Raw genomic sequence first — 25845 nt, 5'->3', positions numbered from 1 at the left:
TCGTGACCTGAGCTGAAGTCGGATGCTTAACCAACTGAGCCACCCAGGTGCCCCCAGGGCATCTTTTTAAAAAGGTCTGGACACAGCTAGCATGAGGTGCCCTCTCTGAAGGCTCATGGCCTGCTGCCTTTGCACGAAGGAAGGTGCCAAGATGAAAGCACAAATGCTATGGAGACGAAGGTGTCAGGGAGGTTTCTTTAAAATACAAAAAAAAAAAAAAAAGGGGTGCCTGGGTGGCTCAGTCGGTTGAGCGTCCGAATTCGGCTCAGGTCATGATCTCACGGTACGTGGGTTCGAGCCCCGCATCAGGCTCTGTGCTGACAGCTTGGAACCTGGAGCCTGCTTTGGATTCTGTGTCTCCCTCTCTCTCTGCTCCTCAACTCGTGCTTCTCTTTCTTTTAAAAATAAACAAACATTTAAAAATAAATAAAGTACAAAACAAACGACCCTGAGTTACCCAGAAAAAAAATCTCCACAAAGCAGTGAATTGTGGAACAAAAATTTGTGTGCGAAACAAAAGCTCAGTTTTAGGAATTGCGGGGCCAGGCTTTTCTAGGTTGTCTGTCTTTCTGGCCTTTAGTGGGAGGGCAGCTGAGTGCAGGTGGGTTGAAGATGGATGAAGGAGGCCAGTCCGATTTTGGCTGAGCCCCAGGCATCAGGGCTGGACTGAAAAGACCAGTGGGCCCTTCTGGGTCAATGTGGAGAGGGCAGGCAGAGCCCTGAGTGACCTGGATCCTCTTCATTCAGGTACAAGTCAGGGGGGCCCAGGGCGCTGGCAATAGCCAGTAAAGAGAGATGCCACCCTTTTCTTCGGCAGGTATCGTGTGAACTTCAGACCCAGATACGTCACCAAGTACAAGACGGTGACTCAGTTGGAATGGAGGTGCTGCCCTGGCTTTAGAGGGGGAGACTGCCAGGAAGGTCCCAGGGACCCTGTGAAGACTCCCCGCCCCACGCCCACTCGGCCTCGAAACAGCGTGAAGAAAGCCACAGGTAACTTCTTTGTGCTTCCCTGTGCATGGCCACCGCTGATCTTTCCAGTGCTTCTGCAGACCGTAGGATTTATGATTTAGAATGCGGAGCTCTCCAGGGTCTTCCAGTAACACGCATGTATGCCTACAGTAGACACATGTGGCATACAAATTTATTTGCAGAAGCAGTAGCAATCAGAATACAGTTTTGTTTTGGTTTGTTTTGTTTTGTGTGGCAAGTAAATTGCTTTGTTAGGGCTGGTTTGTGAAAGCAAAGGATTTGGCAATCAGCGTAGGGGAGGCTGATGGTTTCAGACTGGGGTAGTGTGGGCACAGATGCGAAGAGATTCATATGTAGCGATGCTTTGTTTTTACTTTTTGTCTACAAGCTCCCATAGATCTGAATTTGAAGAAACTAATTGTTGTTTTAAAAATAGGTGAATCAGGGGCGCTTGGGTGGTTCAGTCGGTTGAGTGTCAACTTCAGCTCAGGTCATGATCCCGTTGTTCATGGGTTCGAGCCCTGCGTCTGGCTCTGTGCTGACAGCATAGAGTCTGGAGCCTGCTTCAGATTCTGTGTCTCCCTCTCTCTCTGCCCCTCCCGTGCTCACATTCTGTCTCTGTCTCTGTCTCTGTCTCTGTCTCTCTCTCAAAAATAAACATTAAAAAAAAAATAGGTGTATCAGAATCATCCTCATTCTGTTTGGGGTGAGAGATTTGCAAAGGTAAGCCCCAAGTTCGATGTATCCAGTGAAGTTGTTCTTAAATTTGTTTGTGAATTTTTTTGGAGTAGCACAAATTCAGTGAATAACTAAGAAAGCAATGATAATTTTCACCTTTGCTTTTAATTATAACATCAAGAGAATGACTTTTATGGCTAAAAATTTTCTGTCCTTTTATTCTATGTCACTTTATCTTTCCTCTTTTTTAAGTTGAGTGAGAATAAATGTAACCTAGATTTTCTTACCAATTCGATGTTTAAGTTGTCTTGAAATGATTATGTTTTCCCATGAAGTAATGTCAATTTTGAAACTTGTAGTGTTTCCCCATATTGTTTGTAAAATAGATTTTAAAATAATTTCTATGACACAAGTAATATATATCAATTATAGAATCTTTATAAAGTCTAGGGGAATATCTAGTTACACATAATCTCACTGCTAACATTTTGTTATCACACATTACTCTCCTTCCTATATCCGCTTGTACATGTCGTTAAGGAAAATTCACTTATTCATCCCACACATGTTTATTGAGCTTCTTTATCTGGCAGGCTCTATACTAGACACTTGGGAAAAGTGAAAAACAAGGCAGACAGTCCCTGAACTCATGAAGGCAAACATCGGACATGTAATTGCAATATGTCCTGATAGGTACTATGATGGGCTCACATGAAGGGGATCTGTTGGATCATAATAGGTTACTTTTGTTTTATTTTTATTTTATACAAGTTTAAACCCATAAGAGTTGAATAGCTTTAAAAGGACTATTAGGAAAGCAGTGACCTCCCTTTCTCCCCCACTTTCCCTTCCCAGGGGTAATTACTTTAAACTCTTTAGATGGTCTTTTGGAATTTACCTCCATATCTATTTTTCAAGTTTATTTATTTTATTTTATCTTGAGAGAGAGCGCGTGTGCGTGCGTACCATGTGTGTATGAGTGGGGGAGGGGCAGAGAGGGGGAGAAAATCCCAAGCAGAGCCTGCGGCAGGGCTTGAACTCATGAACTATGAGATCATGACCTCAGCCAAAATCAAGAGTCAGATGTTTAACCTACTGAGCCATCCAGGCTCCCCAACCTCCATATCTATTGACTTCTCATTATGGAAGGTGAAATTATGACTCCTTTTCATCTGCTTTCCAGCACATGGCTCCTATACCCTCATCCTTTCCATACCGTTTATACCAGATTTTTAATTTATTTAATACTTATTATTTACATTGTGGTAACTAGGTAGATAATATGTACAGCTGAGCTATGTAGTATGCTATGAATCTGTTGGCTTTCCTATATAGCTTTTTGGTTTCTTTAGAGTTAGTGATTGTTTTATATTTCCCTTTGCTTGTTTTTTTTTTTTTTTTTTATGTCTTTGTCCCTATTTTAACCCAAACTGTCCTCAGGGTGATTATTTAGATGTCCTCTCATTATGTTCAGACATATCAGTTTCACCTTCCTGGAGCAATCCCCACCAGGACTGGTCATCCTCTTTTCCTTGTTCACAGCTGCCAGCCTGTGATCTTACTTGTTTCCCTCCCACCGATTCCCTGTTTCCTATACTCCTTGATTGTTCTCAATGTACTCCCTTGTTTTGGTAGAGCACATTCTCCAGTAGTTTTATGAGAAGATTGTATGGGATGTACACTTTCTAATATTTTATAGTCTGAAAATATTTTTATTCTACTTTAGAGTTCTAGATTGCAAATAATTTTCCTTTAGAATTTTGAAAGCATCACTCCCTTTTCTTCTAGCTTCCAATGCAGCTGTTAAAATGCCCAAAACCATTCTGATTCCTAATTTTTATATGTGACATGATTCTGGTTTTTGTTTTGTTTTGCCATTTTAGTGGGATTTCAGAAGGCAATTAAAGGAAATGCTTATCCTTAATCCACTATCATTGTAAAGAACATACACTTTTAGAACTAATTTTTACACTTAATCTATAATGAACAACAATTCATTAAATAGTTTACAATATCATTTAATGGCTTTGAGAGTGTGATTATTTGAACACAGTCCCCTACTGTTGGTCGCTTAGGTTGTTGGTAGTTTTTTATAGATAGTATTTGAATAAACATTTTTTTCCTGTTACTATTTTGGATTCATCTCTGATTATTTACTTGAATAAACTTCTAGAAGTGTAATTGTTGGGGCAAAGTGATTCTGAGATTTTGATACTTACTGCCAAGTTATCCTTCCATAAAGTTGTAGCAATTTCCACAGTCACCAGGAATATGTAGAAGAAGTATTTCCTCATGTGCTGATCTTCCCTCTTCTCCTGCCCTTTGCTTTTATTTCCTTTGCTCAGAAAGGCATTTCATTTGTAAGTGATTCAACAACTTGTTTTTTCCTCCTGGTGTCTTGAGGTAGAATACATTTTTCAGTGTGGAAAATAAGGTGTTCTTTATAGTTCTCTGCTTGAGAGTTTGGCCATCTGACTTCCAGTCTTGATTTGACAACAAAGCTGATTTTCATGAATAATAGCTGTTGTTATGGTTGTGTGCAAAAGTTTAGGGGAGGAAAAAACAACGTTAAAGTCAAATATCTACAACATTCTACATTTACTTCTAGCGCTTGTTCAGTGTACCTTAATGCATTTTATTTCATTGCAGTCTCTATGTTATGTTTGATTTTTTTCCATCCTTTATGATAGTCTCTGTATCATCTCCAGGCTTGTCGATGTTAGCCCCTTTCTAGTATTCCTTGCATCCTACTGTGAGTTCAGGGGTGTGGTTTGCTTCCAGGTTCCTACTGCCTCACGTTTCAATAATTTTGTTTTTGGTTAGTTCATCTATCTCTGTATCTATCACTTTATTTTCATTTTAGGACTCATCACAGTCATCCTTATTAACTTTTTTTATTTCTTTTGGACTATTTCCTTGGACGTATATTTCTCAGAGTAGGATTATCAAAAAGTCAATGTTTATATTCTTTGGTTTAGTGAATCTTAGTATATGTGACCACATGGCTTTATTGTTAGGAGGTGACAGTAGAGTCACTGCTTTATCCCTCTTTAGCTTTTAGTTTCCCCAACTGCATAACAGTGCTAAACAATGTCTATGAGACTTTGTTAGCATAGCGATGCTAACAAAAGTAAAATAACATTTAGGAGTTGCTTGGAGGATAATTGACTGCTTAATATGATATCATATCACCCAACAGCTAATGGGTGGATATCACTAAAGTGGCTTCTTGTGGTTTTACAGTATGTAGTCAACCATTGGGGTGTGGCTGCAGCTCACTAATGTGAGAATGATGTGTTCATATGACAAAGTAGATTAAGAATATTTCCCTTTAGGGGCATGTGGGTACTCAGTTGGTTGAACACCCTGATTTGGACTCAGGTAATGATCTCACAGTTTGTGAGATCGAGTCCCGTGTTGGGGTCTGCACTGGTAGTTTGGGACCTGCTTGGGATTCTTTGTCTGTCTGTCTGTCTGTCTGTCTCTCTCTCTCTCAAAAATAAATAAACTTAAAAAAAATTTCCCTTTAGAGTGAAAGAGACCATGGACTACCTACTATGTACCATGTACTACATATTCTCCCAACAACCCTAAAAGGGAAGATAGTACCTCTGCTTCATGGATGAGGGGATTATTGTTCACAGAAGTTAATTAACTTGCTCCAGGGCAGACAGTAAACAACAGAGCCAGAATGCAAAGGGAGGCCTATTTGACTCAAAGGCCATGGTCTTTTTCTCTCTACCACAATAATTGCCTATGGTGAGAGGGGATCTATAAGTGAAGGTTTAAGTGCATTCCTTAAGTACCCTGTTTATTGTCTTTGCAGAAAATGGGAAAAGGTAGAACTTGTTAAGTCATGTCCAACTCTTTCTTTGTAACAGATAATGAACCAAGCCAAGTCTCAGAGCCCAAGAAGATTTTGCCACCAACTCGTGCCACAGAACCAAGTCAAGTCATAGATCCGAAAGGGGGGGCGCAAGAACTTCAGGAAAAAAAAATCCAGGTGCTTGAGGAGAAGGTTCTCCGACTCACAAGAACAGTTCTTGATCTCCAGTCTTCCATTGCTGGAGTGAACGAAAACCTCAAACATGCCGTTCAGGATGATGCCAGCAAAATGCTGGCATCATGGCTCAGTAATCTGCATCCCCAGCCAGTGCCTGACAGTGCCATTGGTGGAGACACAGAAACTGTCCAGCTTCCTGATGTCCTCAACAATAAGGAATCTGGCATGAAGGACATCAAATCCGAATTGGCCGAGGTCAAGGATGCTCTGAAGACCAAGAGTGACAAGCTGGAAGAGCTGGATGGGAAAGTGAAGGGGTATGAAGGACAGCTCAAACAGCTCCAGGAGGCTGCCCAGGGCCCTACGGTGACCATGACGACCAATGAACTCTACCAAGCCTATGTTGATAGTAAGATTGATGCCCTGAGAGAGGAGCTCATGGAAGGAATGGACAGAAAGCTGGCCGACCTGAAGAACTCATGCGAGTACAAGCTGATTGGTCTCCAGCAGCAGTGTGATGATTATGGGAGCAGCTACCTGGGAGTGATTGAGCTAATAGGAGAGAAGGAAACAAACCTGAGAAAAGAAATAAACGATCTTCGAGACCGGGTACAAGATCCTTCAGCTCGGTCCAACTGCTGTAATAGTGAAAAGAATGGTGACTTTGGGCCACAGATCAAGATGTTAGACCAGAAAATCGAAAGGGTTGCTGAAGCCACCAGAATGCTGAATGCACGCCTGGACAATGAATTTGACCGCCTTGTAGTTCCAGAGCCAGATGTGGACTTTGATGCACGATGGAATGAACTAGATGCGAGGATCAATGTGACAGAAAGGAATGCGGAAGAACATTGCTTCTACATTGAAGAAACCCTTCGGGGGACCATTAATGGTGAGGTAGATGACTTGAAGCAACTTCTTGATCAGAAAATCCAGTCTCTGGAAGAGCGCCTGGGGAGTGTTCTCCTGGAGGTGGCCAATAGCACTGATGCAGAACTCATTCCCCCAGCCTCAGCCCTGCCAGGTGTGTCAGGGGCTGGGAGCAAACAGGTCATGATAGAGTTAAACCACCTGAAGAGCAAAGTTCAAGTTGTTGAGGATATTTGCCTGCAGAACTTTCAGGGAGAGCCTCATGGGATAGAAGATACTTTGCCAAATGGAGAAGACCACATAGCGGGTGATAGTTTGAACCTTTTGAAATCTCTGAATGACACAATGCATAGGAAGTTTCAAGAAACCGAACGTAGCATCCAGAAACTTCAACAGGATTTTAGTTTTCTTTATTCTCAACTAAACCACACAGAAGACGATGTGAATCATCTCCAGAAGGAGTTAAACAGTTGTAGAGAAGGTAAAAATGCTGCAGTGGGGGGGTTCTCTAAGGGGGGTGAGAAGGAAAGGACGGTGGAGCCCCTCCCGTCTCCCCAGGACCCCATGGCTCATTGCTGCAGCCACCTGGAGGAGAGGTGGCAGCGGCTGCAGAGCCAGGTCCTCTCTGAACTGGACACTTGTAAGGAGAACACACATGGGGTCCAGAGGGACATGTCTGTGGTTGAGAGCAGGGTGTCTCATATGGAGAAAGCCTGCAGCAAGCTGGACTCCATCTCCGGAAGTCTTCAGAGGATCAAGGAGGGGCTCAACAAGCATGTCAACAGCCTCTGGAGTTGTGTCAGGCAGATGAATGGGACACTCCGGTCACATTCCAGAGACATATCTGGCCTGAAGAATTCAGTCCAGCAGTTCTATAGCCATGTTTTCCAGATTTCTACTGACTTGCAAGACCTGATCAAATTTCAGCCATCAGCAAGTAAGTTGCCCGTTACTATCCCATTTCTTGTATTTGTTCACAGCCTGCATTATGCTAGATTTTGGATGGTCTGTGGAGTTCACTACATCAGTGCTACCCAAAGTGTGGTTCGTAGATTGGTGCCAGTTTGTGAATCACTGGTGCTGAGTGGCAGCGAGATAAAAACCAACATCGAGAGTTAGTATTTAGAAACTTTTATTTAAAACAATTTAACATCACTGCAGGATTCAGGCACACCATCTGTGCATTTTACAAAAGTTATCAGTCCACAACAAATTGAAAATGAAACTGCTCCTTTGCCACAGAGGAAAAGGGCAAGATGTGGATCTATATATACTGTCATGTTGGGGAGCTTAGAGTTGGGGTCAGATTTTTGGCCTAACAACTTGGAGCACTGGCTACTTAGGGAGACTCCCATTTGCTTATCTGCTCACTTCTCTATAAGCAGTACTTTTTGTTTGCTGGTGTCATTATAATCTTTGTCATCATTATCTTTGGGCCACCTCCTGTCTCCTGAAATCTGAGGTCTAGATGATGGCAGATAGAATACGGTCATATTCCTTTCCAAAGACCATGGACAAAAAGCATTTTAGGGGCAGTAACTGTTTAAAGCCGTATAGTGCTTACAACAAGGAAGCATATCAGTTGTGTTTAGGCAATGCTTGCTGCACACTAGACACGGAGCAAATGATTGTTGAATGAATGAATGAGTGGTTCCTTAATAACATGAAACAATGTATTCAACAAAGTTAATTTCTTTGTTCCTTGAGCGTTTAGCACATCATCCATGAAGGACATAGCTTCTCTTATACCTGGATTCTTTCATATAGGTGGCCTCAATAATGAGACAGCCTTTTCTAATTGGAAGCAGGGAGGGAAAGTGTGAGTTCACACTTATTGAGCACTTTCTGGGGACCAGCACTGGGCTAGTTCCCTCAGGCCATGTCATAGAGCCCCACAACAACCTCTGCTTTCCCAAGGGGAAGTGTACCCAGGGGCACACATCTAGGGAGTGGCAGGGCCAGAACGAGAACCTTGGGTGGGCTGCATCCAAGAATTGTTTTCCAGTCCAGCACACATCTCCTTCGTGTGTCCGAGAGTTGAATGCAGACTTACTGGTTCCAAAAGGACTTGTTGAGGGCCAGCTGTATGCCCAGAAGGACCCTACTTCCTGACCTGCCCTCTCCCTGTTTTCTCCTCTCTTCCCCTTTGGGCTTTTACCACCTTTTCCACCTTGCTCAGCTCCAGGTGACAAAGACCCCCAACACTGAGCTGAGATGTCATGGCCTGGAGTGAGCCTATAGGGTTTTATGTCCAAGCTGAGTCATAAAACCCAAGGAGCGGAGGGCTGAAACATGAGGGGCAGTTGAGCACGGGCCTGGCTGGGGAGAGTCGTGGTCAGGTCCCCGGGAAGCTGGAGGATCTGAAGTAGTCAGGTGGGAAAATGCTTTGGGTGTTCTCAGAGAAAAGGAGTTTGTAGATAAGGAGGTACCCAGGCCAGCCAGGACCAGGAAGCTGGCCTCCGCCCCCCCAGTGCTGGGCCCACTACACCACACTGTTTATAAGCCTCCCCTCCTCCCAGGCCCACACAGCTCCTGTATCTCTGGAATGTTGAGTAAAGGTCACAACACTGTGTGTGTTCATAGAATGATTGTCCCTTGTGGTGACAGTGCTGTCTGGACTGTGTTTTATAATAACAGATTGAATCAGATATTTCCAGTTGATTTGCAACTCCCAGGCAGTATGGGAAGCTGTGTTAACTCTTTCACACTTTGTCTGCTGAAGTAGGAGTTGGAGGTGAATGTCTTTAAAGAGAATGTAGCTTCTAAAAGATTATCCTTTTGGAATGAATTCATTGCTGTGAATGTAGAATGTGTGGCCTTTCAAGAATTCCATTGATTGAAAGGAGCCAAAAATAAACCAGCAGAGCCTTCTCTGTCCTTCTACAGTGTCAAGGTGTAGGAGATCTGCAGCCTGAGAAGCAGAGGTCTAGGGGGGAATCTGGAGTTAAGGTCACAGTGAAAGCCATACATTGACCAGTTAAAAGTCAACAGAGCATTTACTGAGCACCTGCTGTGTGCAAGACTCTGTGAGAGGCATGGAGATGAGTAGCATGATCCCTAACCTCAAGGCGTTTTCAATCACAGTGGTAAAGAGACACAGGTCTGCAGAAGGAATGAATGCAATAGTATGTAAATGTCCAGCGAGTGGTGTAGGGGTTTGTTCTTTCAGTTCATAAGGTCTTACTGAGCCCCTATAATGTGGTAGTTAATGAGCTATGTGTGTGGATTATGTGGATGACAATGCAAGTGACAATAACAGTCTGGGGACAAACAAGCTGACAAAGGGATGGTCATGGGCATGGGGTGTGCACAGGCATACTGGGTGTGTGGAGAAGCGCTTATGGCCACTGTGGAAGTCAGGGAGGGCTCCTTGGAGGAGACAGCCCCTGAGCTAAGCCTTCGGGGTTGAGGAAATTGAGAGTTCAGAGGCTGGAGGAGTGAAGAGAGAGAGGTGGAGTGAGAAGAGAAACTTCTGGAATGAGGTGTTACTGGAGCTAATAATTGAGGGTTGGGTATGGGCCCAGAAAAGCAGGAGGGTTGGTATGAATGGGTTATCTATTGTCATGTAACAACCTGCCCCAAATCTTGGTGGCTTAAAACAACAAAGATGTATTATTTTCCACTATTCTGTGCATCAGGAGCTCATCAGGTCTTGGCTTAGCTTGGCGTGGTGGTTCTTTTGCTCCATTTGGCATCAGCCTGAGTCACTCAGCTGTAATCAGCTGGCAGTTGGGCCTGGCTGGGCTGGAAGGTCAGGAAGGCTTTCGTCACATGTCTGGCCCCTCAGGCCTCCTCCATGCGGCCATTCTCTGTCTTTCTCTCTCTCCATGTGGCTGGCTTGGGCTTCTTCACAGCCTGGTGGTCTCAGGTTAGTCAGACTTACTACATGGTGACTGGCTCATAAAGGAAACTGGAAACCGCTAGCCCCTTCCAGGCTGGGTGCTGAGCTGCCGTGGCATTCCTTCTGCCATTCTCTTGGTCAAAGCAAGTCAGCTCTGGAAGGGGGATGCGGTTTCTATGTGTTGGGAGGAAAGGAATATTAATGACAGTTATTATATCTCCCTTGGTGAAAAAAGGCCCAGGGAAGAGGATGCATAACGTAGGTTTGGACCAGTGACCAGATTGCTGGCCCGGGGCTGCAAACTCTGGTGTTTCTCCTCAGTGCACCACCCTGTTCTCAGATGCTGTTCTTTTCTTTGGAAACATCCCTAAGGGGGCCTGAATTATCCAGGAGACAGCTAGTGTGGGAGCAGAAGCGGCTTCAGCTGATGCTCAAGTAGATCCCTCCTTGAGTATTTTGTCTCCCTCCCATTATTGAAAATGTTCTTCCCTGGGTTTTAGAAGGGACTCTTGAAACTATTTGCAAATGTTGGCTTTTTTTTTTTTGGATAAAAAGTCCATGGCTTTCATCTAGGTCTCAGAGAGGTGCCTAACGTCCAAAAGGTGAAGAACCTTCACTCACCTTCTCACCTTCAGCTCAGTAAAGTGGGTGTGATGCCCGTCTCCCAGCCCCCCTCCATCCCACCCATTCATTCATATGCTTTCAACTGAGCCGTGTGCTAGTGCTGCAGTGCCGGCCCTCGTGCATGTCACTCTAGCGGGACGACAGACAATGCACAGCCAAGCTAAATGCTGATCTGATTTCGGCTAGTGATCAGTTTTCGAGGAAAGACACAACAGAGCAACTTCATGGAGAACAGGAGACGGTGGTATATTTTAGGTGAGTGGTCAGGGAGGGTTGCTCAGTGGAGGTGACTTAGTTGCAGGGCTTTGCAGTGAAAGCAAAGTGGGAAGTGGGAAGTGGTCCAAGCAGTGGGAACAGCATGTTCAAAGTCCCTGAGGCAGTAATGAGTTTGTCCTGTTTGAAAAACGCAGAATGTATATGAACAAGGGGAGGGTGGGAAGTCCTGGGCATTGAAGTCAGGAAGGAACCAGGTCATGTAGGATTTTATAGGCTATGGTAAAGGATTTGAATTTTAAGTATGATGAGAAACGATCAGAGGATTTTAATTTTTTTTTAATGTTTATTTTTGAGAGAGAGAGACACAGAGTGCAAGCAGGGGAGGGGCAGAGAGAGAGGGAGACACAGAATCTGAAACTGGCTAGAGCTGTCAGCACAGAGCTGGAGGCAGGGCTTGAACTCAAGAACCTCAGGATTATGACCTGAGCCGAAGTTGGTCGCTTAACCGACTGAGCCACCCAGGCAACCCCCGCCCCTTTTTTTCCAATGTTGATCAGAGGATTTTGAGCCAGGAAGTGCTTATTATTTCTCAGCTTTGCCATCCTAGCTACTTCCATGCTTTCTCTGGGACTTTGGGCAAGTTATTTATCTACCTAATTACCTCACTTTCTGCATCGGTTACTTGGAAATAATAATGACGCTGATCTCAAAAAGTTTGCTTAAAGAGGATTAATACTCATAAAGAGTGGAGTATTAAATAGTGCCTGGCCCCTCGTATTTATTCAATCAGTATTACCTATTATTTTAATCCTCTGACCCCTATAATGTTTAATCTGCTCATGGCTGCACTTTTCTCCCTTTTTCTTCCTACAAACCCCCCGGCATCCAGCCTCAAAGGAGTCAGAGCAGCCTGTTCACACAGCAGACATGGATGGAGACCCCTGGGTGTCCGGCTCCTGGCTGCTCTGTGGAATGCTCTAGATAGCCAGTGGGGGTTTTCTCAATTTACCTTTCTTTTTCTTTAAATTGGGGGGCAAGTAGAAAGTGTAAAAAGCCTAGAAATCTCCTCTCCCTGGCATTCAGGATTCACATTCAAATACTTTTGTTGACAAGAGGCTCAGCACTGGGGTACTTGGGCAGTTCAGTCAGTTCAGCGTCCAACTTCGGCTCAGGTCATGATCTCACGGTTCGTGAGTTCGAGCAATACACCAAGCTCTCTGCTGTCAGTACAGAGCCTGCTTCAGATCCTCTGTCCCCCTTTCTCTGCCCCTCTCCCACTCACGCTCACTCTCTCTCTCTAAAAAATAAACATTAAAAAAAAAAAAGAGCTCAACACTTGGGGATAAGTTAGGTTCCAAATGACAAGGTGGTTCTTAAGTCCTTTGTCCTTCTGTCTGATGTGGCCATAACGGTTTGGCTGTCTGCCTGGGCACGCTCACTCCCATTGTCATGCGTGGGTGGGGCACTGTGCTTCTGGCCAGCACCCCCTCCATTTCCCTTGGTCAGCATCTTGTGGGGCAGGAGTTCCTCTGTGGCGGGCAGCTCCAGGGTCTGCTCCCTGCATGAGTGAAAGGTGTCTTTTCCTGCCTGGGCCTGAGGACTGCCCTGGCCTGTAACGAGCGTTGTCAGCAAGGCTGTGGCTGGCTGCCCTCTCTGACAGCCGGCACATCCCAGCCTTCTTGTGTGACACAGACGCTGAGCCCTGGCTGGACTCCAGCATTTCTGCTTACAGTAGGAGAGAGGGGACTTCCTGGTGTTGAAGCACCTGGGGCTCCCGCTGGGTGGAGATGGTGGGCAGAGGAATATTTCTGTGCATCAGGGAAGCTCTCTTTCCCTACGTCACTGTTCCAAGAAGGGACATGCCCGCCTAGATGCCATGATGTTGTTTCAACAGACTCTAGTGACAGGAGTATCACTTCCTTTTTCAAATCCCCCCCCCCCCCTTCTGCTCAAGTCTGAGGGCTGTTTCTCTTATAACTTGAATTATACTAAGCACAACATTTCATTTAGTTGTGTTAGAGATTTAGGAATCCCATCTTTATCAAGCTGCTTAATTCAAGCTCTGCTACAAGAATGAAAAAGCATGGATTTTCTAAATATTTAACCATAAAACCTGGCCAGGGGAAGAGTGGCCTGATGCCACAGTCATGCCCTCAACTTGAAATCGGCTGGGTTTGGGCCAGTTTAGGTCCAAGATGGCATGATGGACCAAGTCAGGGTTTTAGAAATATCTAACGTCTAAAATAAACTGCATATACTCAGACCATCCTGACCCCTGCAATGTGCTCCCTTACACCCTGCGGGCATCTGGGGTTCGTAATGCCCTTTGGTGGGGGTAAGTTGCGGCTGCCTTTCTGCATCTTAACCATTGAATTTAGAACCATGGTATTCTCAGGGCTGAGGTGTCCCATAGCTGCATGCAAAAATCCTCTGGGAGCTTTAGAAAAATAAGAACTCCTGGGCTCACTCAGGAGATTCCTACTCAACAGGGATGAGGTGAGACCCAGGAACTTGCAATTAAATTTGTTATTAAAACAAAACAAACCCCCCTAGCTCTGGTCCCAGAAGAAGAAGGAAGGCCACCTCAAAGGCAGCAGGATATAACCACCCAGGGAGAACTGTGCCCAAAAGAAGGGGAGAAACAAGGAGGAAAGAAGAGGAGAGAGAAGGAAAGCCATGACTTGGACACCGCACCAGCAACAAACGTGGACAGCGTGTGTGCTAGTTCACCTGGGGACTCTGTTGTAGTTGTTGAGACATGCTCTAGTCTTGAGTATGCAGCTTTGCCGTAGGTCTTAAAACCGGGGAGTGTAGACCCTGTGCAGTTCCGCAGAGATTTTAGAATCAGGTTGTGAAATTCTACAACAAAAAAATTCCCAAGCGATGCTGAGGCTCAGCTAGGTGAGAACCCCTGCCCACCCAACCCTGAGATTCTGTGATTGCAGATTCCTTCCCACTTCAGATGTATTTGTACAGCTGTCTGTATCTCCGTGTTCTCTAGGTTGTACTTTTCAGAAATGCAGAGCCGTATTCGCTGTTTAGCCCGATTCCGGGGCTGCTCGTGTGGGTCACGTGGGGACTCATTGTCCCCTCCGTGGTGTAAGCAACACAGCCCTCCTCGTAGGCGCTGAGGCTTTCTTTCGTTCCAGCCCAAACCACAACAGCTTCCGGGTCACCATTTGCTCCGAGTAGAGTCATTCCCGCGAAGACCTGGTTTCCCTTCAGGTGTCGTCAGAACAAGTCCGGTTTTCTGTAGGTTGACTCCTCAGCCCTGAGCACACCTGCGGCCCTCCACCCCCGCGCCTCCGCCGCCCTTGCCCTTGCACCTCAGCCTTTCTGCGGGGAGCAGGAGCAGCCGCTTCCTCCAGGCAGCCCCATTCTCATGGGCGCACAGTGTGACCGTCTACCGGCTTTGCCGGACGCATGTCGGCGTTTGGAAGGATTTTTGTAGAAATCCCAAGTCTTGATGGCCTCCGGGAAGGAGGTCGCGTTGTTGCCGGCTGTGGCCTGCAGGTGCACCCCGGCTTCCCGGGAGATCGGATGCCCCCTCAGCCGGACTTCGCGCCTGCGCCGTGTGTCCCCGTTAGGGATGAGCACCGGCGCCCTCGCTCTGTCTCGCTGGCACCCAGTTCTGCCTGGTTGACGAGAGGGCGCCGTGGAGCCGCCCGTTTAATGGACGGGGTGGTTGAGGTAGGAGGGGTCAGTGGCTTTTGCACGGCCGGGGTCCCGGGCACAGCCTCTGACACCCGGGGTCACCGTCTGTCCCCCGGCCTCTGGCAGTGTAACAAGACCCCACCACGCTGCCAGGCACACCTAAGGGCCCTCATGCTTGCAGTTTACTTTCCCGTGGCCGCCGGCCTCCCTTCAGGCCTCCCTGACAGGAGGCAGAGACAGCCTGTCAGGGGAGCCAGACACACGTTCTTAGCAGCTCGAGGATTAGGGCGGATTTTCTTCGGCAGGTCTTTGTTGCAGTGAAGTCGAAATTGGCTTTTAGTAAGATAGACTCTAGAGGAGAAGCAGCGGCCTTCCCTCCCCGGGTCCCTCTCCGTCTTCGGGGGGAAGGCTGTGGCCCTGCCTGAGGCCACACGGGCGCATCAGGACTGGAGCCTGGGGCAGGTTCCTGGACCCGAGGCAGCACCCGTGGGGCCGCGCCGTCCCTTCCTGCGTGAGCCTCACGCCTTAACCACAAGGGCAGCAACTCTGGGCTCTCCGGGAGAACGCGGTTCAAATGGTCATTCTCTGAATTGGAAACACATGTTGAGTTCAGAAAGCCATCCGCTGCCAGGAGTGATCCTTCCAGAATGAGCAAAATGCTGTCCAGTCTGTGTTACAGCTTTGTAACAAATGCGTATACATTGGAAACACCTGGCATGAGATGGGGGAGCAGGGGCTGGGGGAAATGACTGCACCCAGGGCAGCATTGCGTGAGGTGACAGGTTGTCTCGGAGCAGTCAGTTGCCCCCAGCCAGGCATGGGTGTGCTCGCCATGGAGACTGGGGTGGGGGGGGGGGGGGCGGGGATATTTGGCCCAAGGAAAATATTTGTCCATTCTTTTCCTTCTGCCTTCCACTGTGTGTGATAAACCTGAGTGTTGAGGGAGTGATGGACATAAAAGAGCCTTCACCATCTCTGTGTACCAGCATTACCCTATTTGGCCCCAGAATGACAATGATTTTTTGGCAGAATTAGGATGCCTAACGTAATGGCTGGTAAGGTGTGGCCCATGATGCCTGCCCTCCTTCCAGCCTTCATTCATTCACCACACCCTTAAATGTCGGCAGTGTCGTGTACCAGGCCCTATGCCAAACCCTGGGGACAAAAGATCATTAAAATGTGTCCTCAACTGCTCATCATCCAGCATGACAGGAACAATAGTAAAAAATTGAAAGAGCCCTCCGAGGCTCAAAGGGCCTCAAGGTTCAGAGGCAGGACTATTCAAGCTCTATTGGGCTAATCCACGATGGCTTCCCGGAGCGGGTGGTCTCTGAACCGGGACTGAAGTGAGGGTGCTGGAAGAGGCTGGTTTAGGCAGCGTAAACACTGAAAGCCAAAGGCGTGTGGCCAGAGAAGCTTAGAGGAGGGCTGGGCACCAGTGAGGACACTGGAGGTGGAGCAGGTGGCAGGGACTCAGGATGTCAGAGGAGATTTGATTGGATTTTATAAGCACTGGAAGACGATTGCAGATTTTTGAGGAGAGAGAGGGAGGGAGGGAGGGAGAGAGAGTGAATGAATATGACAGCGCCTGGGTGGGGAGGGGGTCCGGGAGAACCTCTGAAAAAAAGCGGTGGCTTTCAGAGGAAGAGCGGTGGTTTGGAGGGTGCGGTAGGAACAGGTAAGAAAACAAGGACCAGTGTGAGGGGCTTGTACTTTGCTGACTGCAGTCCACTGAGGACGGAGGGGACGTGTTTACTTTTAAATTTTGGATGGAGACCCATACACTTGGACTAAAGGGCAGGAGCCGTGGGGGCAAGGAAAGAGGCCTGAGGGAGTGGATGGGGCAGCCCCCAGAGGGAAGACAGGCCAGCTGGGAGGAAGGGCTCTGAGCCAGGGGCTCCCTGTGAGGAGGAGGGAAGGGAGGACCCACCCAGAGTGCAGGCAGGTGAGTTTCTCTGGATGGCAAGGGTAGACGCAAGGGAGGGTCTTCTGCAAGTACGTTTTATAAAATATAAAATAGTACAGAGAGATTTATAATAAAACCAGGCCCTGGCCCCCCCGTCCCCGGCACTTCTAGCTTCCCAGAGGCAGCCATGTGCAATTCTTTTGGCTGTTTTCCCCTGACATTTACCTCTAGGTTTCTAAATTCATTTATTACTTTTAGATTTCTCTTTATACAGATATTATATATGTAGTATTTAGACATTATATATATCATGTAGCAGCTGTAGGCATTAGTTTATATATTAGGCTTGCTTATATCTCCCCTGCTTCCCCTCCTCCCCACCTCCCACTAGAATTTACCACAATAGCCAGTATTTATGCTGTTATCAATAGCCAATCAGTCGCCAATATTTATGCTGTTATGAGCTAAATAGCTCAGTACAGCTGAATATGATTATGTTGCTTTTTGTTTTGCTTTTCTTTGAATTAGTAGTAGTGTATTATTTGCTAGATTTTACATATCTGTTTTGGATTCCTCTTACCCTAGGATACCCTCTCAATATAATTTTCTATACCATAAAAAATATCAGATCATTTTTTTGTTTTTTGAATTCATGACCTCCCTTCTGGAGTTCTCTTTTTGCTCCAATCTGGACTGTTTATTCTCTGGACTTGCTAAAGGACTTCAATTTGAAACTTCTTTCACTACCATCCTAGAAATTTCTTGAACCTCTCTCCTGTCTTGAACTTTTTTTTTTTTTTTTTTTTTTAATGTTTCTTTTTTGTATGGTTTGTTTCGGTGGAGTATGTTTTCTAAACTTTTTAAGAAAAGGGGCCTGAGGGGTGCCTGGGTGGTTCAGTCAGTTAAGCATCTGACTCTTGGTTTTTGGCTCAGGTCATGATCTAGCAGTTTGTGAGTTTGAGCCCCATATCGGGCTCTGTGCTGTCAGCACAGAGCCTGCTTGGGATTCTCTCCCTCCATCTCTCTCTGCCCCTGCTTACTTTTACTCTCTCAAAATAAATAGCCTTAAAAGGTGGGGGGGGGGGGGGGCTGATCGTTTATTTATTTATTTATTTTTTTTATTGCATGTCTGAAAATACCTATTCTTGAATCATAATTGATAGATATTTTGGTTGGGTATAGAATTCAAGGTTAACAATTTCTCCCTCAAAATTTGAAGACCTTGTTCTTTTGTCTTCTAGTTTCTAGTACTGTTATTGACAAACCTGATGATGCCTTTTGGATTTGAAGTCACACTTTAATTTTTTTTTCCTGAAAGCTTGTAGGATCTCCCCTTTTCCTCAGTGCTCGGAATAGATCTTGGTTTAGGTCTTTTATTCAATAATTTTGCTGAAATAAAATGGTGTGTATGTGTGAGAATTTGATAATTCTTGCCTTACCACCTCATCATCCTATGTCCCAGTTTTTCTGATTTTTTTTTCAGGAAAGATTTCTTATTGTTTCCTTCCTGATGTCCATTATTTTGTCTTGTCCTACCTTTTTTTTTTTTTTTAAGTTCTTTCTTTCTCATTTTCTCCTTCCTTCCTCTCCGTCCCTGTCTCCATCCCTTTCTTTCTTTGAGACAGTGCAAGTGGGGAAAAGAGAGAGAGAGAGAGAGAGAATATCCCAAGCAGGCTCTGCACTCAGGGCTTAAACCCCCAAAGCTGTGAGGTCATAACCTGAGCTGAAACCAAGAGTTGACCGCTTAACTGAGCCATCCAGGTGCCCCATGCCTTCCTGTCCTACCTTCTGAAAGATTTCCTTGCTTTTATCTACCAACTCTTTCATAGAATTTGCTTATTTTTGGCAAGAATATTTTTATCAGCAAAGGCTCATCCTTATTCTCTGATTATGTCTTTTTAAAAAATGTTTTGAGAGAGAGAACATGTGGGCACACATGTGAATGGGGGAGGGGAAGAAAGGGAGACAGAGGATCCAAAGCAGGTTCTGCACTGACAGCAGAGAGCCCGATGCTCAACTGAGACACACAGGTGCCTCTGATTATGCCTTTCTTATACCAATGTATTCTTGCATCTTGGACTGTGTCTTCTGTTTGAGGGTTTTACCTCTTTATTTTCTTGCATTGTGTGTTTCCTCAGAGTTCCTTTTCATTGGTACGTTGGTTGGCTTGTTTTGATCTTTCTTATCAGAGGTTTTCTGTACATCAAGTGATCTTGACTATGGTTCACATTTAAAGGTGAGGCACTGGATAAGATTTTATGCTGGTGGGTTTCTTACAGGGTCATTTTGAAGATTCTCCCTATCCCCAACCTAAGCTATAAATAAGTAGGCGTCCTGGGTGTGAGCAGGAAATGGGGGCTGGGAGCTTCTTGATTCAATGCGTAGACTTCGCGTTTCCATGTTCTCATACTCCTGTCCTCCACTGTGGCTGGTGTCCACATGTCTTTAGTCCACCTGCCTCAGTTTCTGTCTAACCCAGCCCTTCTCAGTGGTGGTTCTGAAGAGAATTAAGGCCTGATGCTATTCCACAGAACCACATGAATTCTCTTCTCTGCATCTAGGTGTTAGCTCTGGATTATCTTTGGGACTACTGAGGAAGTGGTGAATCATTCTCAGTAGGGCTGAAGTCTCTCATGGAGCACTGGTCAGGAAAGGCTGTTTGAGAAATAGCCTCCCTTGGGGGCCGGAGGTGGGTAAGCAACCTGGCTCTGTGGCGGAAGGGGAGGGGAGCATGTGTTTGATTACTGTAGTTACCTTAGCGAGTTTCAAAACTAGACAGTGGGTCAAAATGCAATCACTGATTTTGCCTGGACATTAATTGTATAGCTTTGGAACCTGGGCACACTGCAGGTACCACACAGACTGAAAAGTTGGGTGGGCCCTCAGGAAGCCTTCGTGGAAGGCTGGTTCCAGGAATGTATTCATAGGAGGAAGGAGCAGCCGCTTCCTGGCTGTGTCACAGTGCCCTCCCATGAGGGCAGGGAAATGTGAATCAGAAACTTCCTCCCGTGGAAATCCCCTTAGTTGGTGATAAGGCTGTGGCAAGAGGTGCTGGGTGTTTCTGTGCCTGCTGCTGAGGTGGCTTAAGCGCCCTAACACCAGCTGGGGTCACTGTGGCATCTGCTGCTCTCGGCAGGGTCCCAGCTTGTGAAGCCACCCACAGTGACCCCAACACTAGCTGGTTTGGGAGAACATTTGTTGGTTGGGATCAGCAGGTCCCTTTCAGTAATTTGTGATATATCCAGGGTATCATCATGTGCTGAAATCAGAAGTTTTGGTGCTGGGGCCAAGAATGGTGCTGTTTTGGAGAGCATGACTACTGTGTAGAAAGGAAGGCTGAAAATCTCCCCCCACTCCGCCCCTGTGCAGGGGGTCCCCATGGCTCTTCTTATCGGCTCCTGGGTGACCCGAGGGCAGCTTGACCTGTGGCCCCCTTCTGAAGCCGTGAGGCATGCTGCCCCCACACTGTGGTGGCTGCTCTGTGCTGGCCCAAGGCAGTGCCCGTGACTCTTGATGCTTTGGGGACAGCCACCAAGCCCACATCTTCACAGGGGGCCCAGCCCATCGAATCTCACAGAGGCGCCTGTGGCTGAGCAGTCAAGTCTGAGGTTTTTAATCCTGCATATTTCTCTCCATTTTCCAAATGCCCAGCGGAGGAGCCCTCAGAAGCAACGCAGCCCCCACCGCGAGGGAAGGCCCCACAGGTGCCTGGAAGGCCCTCCCACCCAGGGCCAGTGGAGGCCCCCACGGAGGCCTCTCATCCCAAGCCAACCCCTCTGCCGAGGCCAAGTGCTCCCCCGCTTCCTGAGGACCCTGGAAAACGTCCGCCCACAGGCCAGCAGCCTGTCCTACCCAAGAGACCCCTGCAGCCACTGCCCCCACCAGCATGGCCGCGCTGGACGGGGCTGCCCTTCCTGCCTGGCTCCACTGGGGTCATTATGGAGACTGGAGAGGCCGGGCCTCCAGGGAGGATGGGCGTGTCAGGGCGGGGCCTGCCCCAAGGAGTGGATGGCCAGACGGGGCAGGGACCCATCCCCAGTGCCGAGGGCTTTGCAGGAGCACCAGGTAAGGGCCCTGCGGCTGGGCACCTCCAAGTGGTGGGGGTGACACTAGATGGAGGGGCAGCCTGAGCCTTAGGGGGTCTGCTGCAGGGTCTTTCCGGGTGCGAGTTCCAAAATCCCCGAAGCACCACGGCTGCCAGGCAGGCAGGGTCAATGCTGGGAACACAAGGAGACACCTTTGCCCTTAGCCGTTCTCTTCCTTTGTTCCTGCTCAGCCACCCCAAGCTGCAGAGATCACAGGGCTCCCCCCAAAAACATGCCTTTCCCAGGAGGATACGCATTAGGGATGTTTATACTCCTTGGGGCTGTGCATTTGCCTGTCCATCCATGCTTCCGCCCCCTCCCATGCATCCATCAAACACTTGTCCAGCCTCACTTTCTTCTCGGATCCCCCCAGCCAGCTTGCCCTGACGGACCTTCTCTGCCCTGTGAGAGGGGGCTAGTGAGGAAGCAGGCACAGTGGGGGTACAGCTGTGCCCATTTCTGGGAGGGCAGCTTGGGAGGGGCGCTCTTGCTCTAGGTCTAGTTAAAGGAGAACAGTGGGAGGAGCTGGGAGAAACAGAGGGGCTCCTGTTTGATGTCCCACTCCCATTTTGTTTTTCAGGATATCCCAGCTCACCTCCTGTGGCCTCCCCAGGTACGTCTGCTGGGAGACCTTGGTGGGAGGCTGGTTCTCCTCGGTGGCCTCTGCCCCTCCCCTGCGTGTCCGGCCTCCTCCCTCTGAGCTATTAGCGTGGGTGGAGGCCCGGCCCAGCTCTTTTGTGCCCACCAGCCGAGGGACAGACCTCTGCTGACGGGACTCAGGCCCCCGCCAAGATTTGCTCCTCAGAGAGGGTCTGAGTCATGCCTGAGACTAGGACTTTTCCCTCACACATCTTCCCAGCCCATGGAGTTGGTGGTGAGGCTTACTGGCTGGGTCTCTGCCTGGTGTGGCTGTGCCTAGCTTCCTGTTCCTGCCACGAGCCCCCGACACTCACACACACAGTGTCACACGGTCTCACATGTCCACTCCCAGACAGTGCTTGTCCTGCTGCTCACCGTCCCCACCACCGACCAGACGAGGACCGGCCTGGCCCTGTGTCCCACAGTGCTTTGCCACCTTAAGGCCAAACAGCACCGTGAGGCTGCCTCTCCAGACTGGTGCAACCTGACCCCTGTGAATACTTCATGTCCTCTCTGCTCCAGGGACTCCAGCGCCTTCTCTGGTGTCTTTCTCTGCGGGGCTCACCCAGAAGCCTTTCCCCAGCGATGGGGGTGTCGTCCTCTTTAACAAAGTGCTGGTAAATGACGGGGACGTGTACAACCCCGACACTGGTGAGTTCTGAGGCGGTGCATAGTCTCCACATGCCAGCGGGCCCCCTGTCCTGTAGGCGGGGTGGGGACGCCACGCCCGAGGTGCCTGAGCAGCTGTGGGTGCCTGAGGGACCAGTTGGCCCCTGTTGCTCCTCCCCTGATTTGTGGAGTTTTAGGTGAAGAAGTTTGCAGCTGCCAGGCTGCAGGGTGGGTGGGTGAATGTGCAGTGACCTTTTCTAGTCATGAGAGCAGCATACCAGTCCTTGGCACTGTTGTTAGACTCTGCCCACCACTGACTGCACCCTGGCCCCTCCCCGCTGTCCTCCAAGCCCTGGGGAGGTCTTCTTCCTAAGCATCTATTGTCCCAACACCCCGGGACAGGATGGGGGAAAGCCCACCCCTGCCCTGCCTCCTTCAGTGGCTCGTGGCTCATTAACAGAGCCAAAAAGGGTGACAGCACTCCTTCCGGAAGGGACCGGACCCGGTTGCGGGGTCTCCTGCTCTGGAATAGAACTGCTTTAGCTGTGGGCCTGGGTCCTGGCTGCAGCATCTGTCTTGTCGCCCAGATTATCAGTACAATGACAACGGAGGTCACCCTGGGTTCCTGGCTTCCTCCTTCCCACCACACCTGTGCCTGGGCTTCTGTCCATCTTTGTCCCCGGGGACTGAAGTGAGAGCCTTCCTTCCTGAAAGGCCAGACATGGGCATCTTGTCTCCTCTATAAGGGGTAGGCGTGTCAGGGCCCCACTTCCTGGAGGGAAGCACAGCTCCAGGTGTGGCTGGGGCAGGGTAAAGCAGGACCCAGGGGCTTGTGCCGAGGGCCCAGTTACCTTTCCTGAGTAGCTCACAGAGCTGGGGAGGCCCATCTCTGATCCCATCAAGTGCCAGCATGCTGCGGTGCCCACAGAAGTCCTCCCTGAGGAACTGCACAGGTGTGAGGGCAGGAGGAGGTCAGGAAGGTTACAAGGGGTGGATGGAACAGGCAGAGATTTTAGGCCTCACTCTCGTGTTTGTCCTGCCTGGCCACCATCTAGCTAAATCCCACTGTTCCTAGGACAAGGCTTAGGTTTTAGTGAGCATAAAAGTTACCTACGGAACTTGGGAAAGGAACTCGGGGTCCTCCAGGCCAACTGGAGTCAAGCTCAGGACTCTACTGTTCTCCAGGCTGGGGTGTGGGAAGAGACTTTGCTTTCAGAGACCTTCACTTTCTCCACAAGCTCAGGTTCCCCCTGGGGCCCTCACCCCATGCTGCCTGGGTGGTGGGGACAGCTTGTCCACCCTGACGGGTCAGGTGACGTTTGCAAGCAGAGATGGTGACTGACATTTCTTTCACATTCTGGGTGACCCCGAGTGAGGCCTCCCCACAGGCAGTCTCTAAGCGGTGTAGGAGGCCGTGCGTTCTGGTGCCTCAGGAAGACTTGTGCAGCTTTATCTTACTTGTCATTAAAAGCTGAGGAAGGGAGCAACAGGGCCTGGCAGTTTCTGACCATTTTTCAGGGCAGTCCACGAGATTCCTTCTCGGCTCCTGGGCCCTCCATTCTGTCACTCTTGGTCTGTGGTCGGGGTCCATGCCTAGCCCTCCCCACAGCCCATGGAAGTGGCTGCTCTCACCAACATTTGGTGTAGGCTCCGACCCTTGTGGCTTTGGGGCATCTACAGTTGCTGCTTTGCAAATGGGTCTATCTACCAACCCATGTACCCTTCCTCATGCCATCCCCCTCCCTCCAACCACCACCTCCCCTGCTTCCCCAGGCTCAGAACCTGTGGGCCACTGGCTCAGTGAATGCCTGCTTATTTTTGGCCACAAATGGATGCCACCTGTACACTGATCCCGTGCAGGGGGACTGGCTCTTCCAAGTGAGGAGGGCTGGCTGTGGCCTCTCCCTGGGTTAGTGACAAACTTTATGGGTTCTTTTTGCTCTTGCCTCCTCAGGAGGCAACTCAGGCATTTTGTGGATGTCGTGCCCAGCACACAGGTTGTGAGGCTTATTCTAAGTTGGCCCTGGGGTGCTCTCAATGATGGAGGAAACTCCCAAAATGCAACCAGGATCTGGGCAGCTGCTGCTTCCCCACTAAACCTTGGGTGAGGTAGGAGCGGACCCTGCGTCTTCATACCTGCGCCGTGCACATAGCACTGCTGAAGCTGGTGTGTACCCCATTGCCAGGAATGTTAAAGCAGCTGAACTCTCTTCCAGCAAGGGTGGGTGGTCCTCTCCGTGCTCACCGCATGACAGCATGGGGAAGGTTATTCTGACGGCTCCTTCGGGCATAGGTGAGAGTTCTAGTCATCAGAGCACATCCTGGGGGTTTTGTAAGATTTGTCCTCTCCTGGATGTTCCAAGCAGAAGACAGGGGGTGTCACAGTGAGGACTGGGCCAGCTAAGGAGTCTGTCATTGGGTGGGTGGAGGGCAGGTGCGAGTACAGAAAGGGGGTACGTCCCCTCAGGGCAACCTATCTTCTAGAGGTTGGGTGACCACCTCTCCCCGTTGGGTCTCCTGGGACAGTCCTGGACAAACAGAGATGGTTAGTTCCCCAAATCTGGGTTAACCGATAACCTGTCACAAAGGTCCTGTGATGGTGTGACAAGTGCCTGCCTTCATCCTCCCAGGGATCTTCACGGCTCCATACGATGGGCGCTACCTGATCACAGCCACCCTCACTCCTGAGAGGGACGCGTACGTGGAAGCTGTCCTGTCGGTCTCCAATGCCAGTGTGGCCCAGCTGCATACAGCCGGCTACAAGAGGGAATTCCTGGAATACCACCGGCCCCAGGGGGCTCTACACACTTGTGGGGGCCCAGGGGCGTTTCACCTCATCGTGCACTTGAAGGCAGGAGATGGTGTCAACATCGTGGTGACTGGGGGCCGCTTGGCTCACACGGACTTTGATGAAATGTACTCCACGTTTAGTGGGGTTTTCTTATATCCTTTCCTTTCTCACCTCTAGGGTGCCTGGGGAAAGGGAAGAGGAAAGATAGTTGTGAGAACTTGGAAGCTTTAATATATGCAGTTTATTATGTATGTAACTGGAGCACTGGTCTAATTTTCTGCAGACGCCCCAACACCTCCCCCAAGATACAGACCTTACCTGGCTGCTGAGGCCACACACCCGAGAGTTCCCAGGCAGGTGGTGAGGACACATGTGCCTGATGGGGCCACCACCTTCTGTCATCCCGACTGGACACCTGAGGAGCTGGGGCCTCCCCTGCGGCTTCGCTCACAGAGCCTGTGCCGGGCACGTTGGGTGTTAACCGCGGAGCTTAATCTGCTGCCCAGGACCACGTCTTGCTGATGGAGAAGAGCTGCTGGGCTGCAGGGCTGAGAGGTGGCGGGCCGGCAAAGTGGTTCCTGTGGACGCAGTCTGCATTTACACTGCCTGCAGGAGAGAAGTTCAGATGCACTGAAGTGCCAAGGTGGCACGTGCCACCCCAGAGACCTCAGGTCTCCAGGGTGGGCTGTCCCAGGGCTGGTTGGCACCGCTCACTTGGGCCCATGCCCAGCTGTGAAGGAAGGCACAGGGGGCTTGTGCAGCTCGTGGGGCTCCTTGAATGACATGTACATTTGAAGTGCAAAGACAGGGAGTGTCAATAAAGATGAAAAACCACTTCAGGTTACTCCAGTCTGGTGCCTTATGGACTGAGAGTTGCTAAAAAGCAAACTGCAGAAAGGTAATTTTTTTATGCTTGTAGAAAGTAAGCTTGAATAAATCTCAGCCATATCACTGTTA

The 25845-nt window shown here is 48.8% G+C and overlaps 1 protein-coding gene and 1 long non-coding RNA gene across 2 annotated transcripts in view; one reads left to right on the top strand and one right to left on the bottom strand.

Annotated features, from left to right (window-relative positions):
* The window catches only part of EMILIN2 (elastin microfibril interfacer 2), a 51807-nt gene extending 25962 nt beyond the window's left edge, over window positions 1-25845 (top strand). The window contains exons 3-8 of the mRNA XM_042909999.1: window positions 818-993; window positions 5532-7460; window positions 20416-20829; window positions 21430-21462; window positions 22011-22139; window positions 24728-25845. Of these exons, the coding sequence (XP_042765933.1) occupies window positions 818-993; window positions 5532-7460; window positions 20416-20829; window positions 21430-21462; window positions 22011-22139; window positions 24728-25065 (3019 nt within the window). The 3' untranslated portion in view covers window positions 25066-25845. The remainder of the gene's footprint in view (window positions 1-817; window positions 994-5531; window positions 7461-20415; window positions 20830-21429; window positions 21463-22010; window positions 22140-24727) is intronic.
* On the bottom strand, window positions 23815-25296 carry LOC122203307. The gene is made up of 3 exons (XR_006195122.1): window positions 25207-25296; window positions 24931-25070; window positions 23815-24446 (listed from the first exon to the last, which is right to left on the bottom strand). It is a non-coding gene; the product is annotated as an uncharacterized LOC122203307 (long non-coding RNA).

The sequence above is a fragment of the Panthera leo genome, chromosome D3 (genome assembly GCF_018350215.1).
Source record: "Panthera leo isolate Ple1 chromosome D3, P.leo_Ple1_pat1.1, whole genome shotgun sequence".
Classification (NCBI taxonomy): Eukaryota; Metazoa; Chordata; class Mammalia; order Carnivora; family Felidae; genus Panthera; species Panthera leo.
The sequence above is the reverse complement of the archived record's forward strand: the minus strand, read 5'-3'. Positions and strand labels throughout refer to the sequence as shown.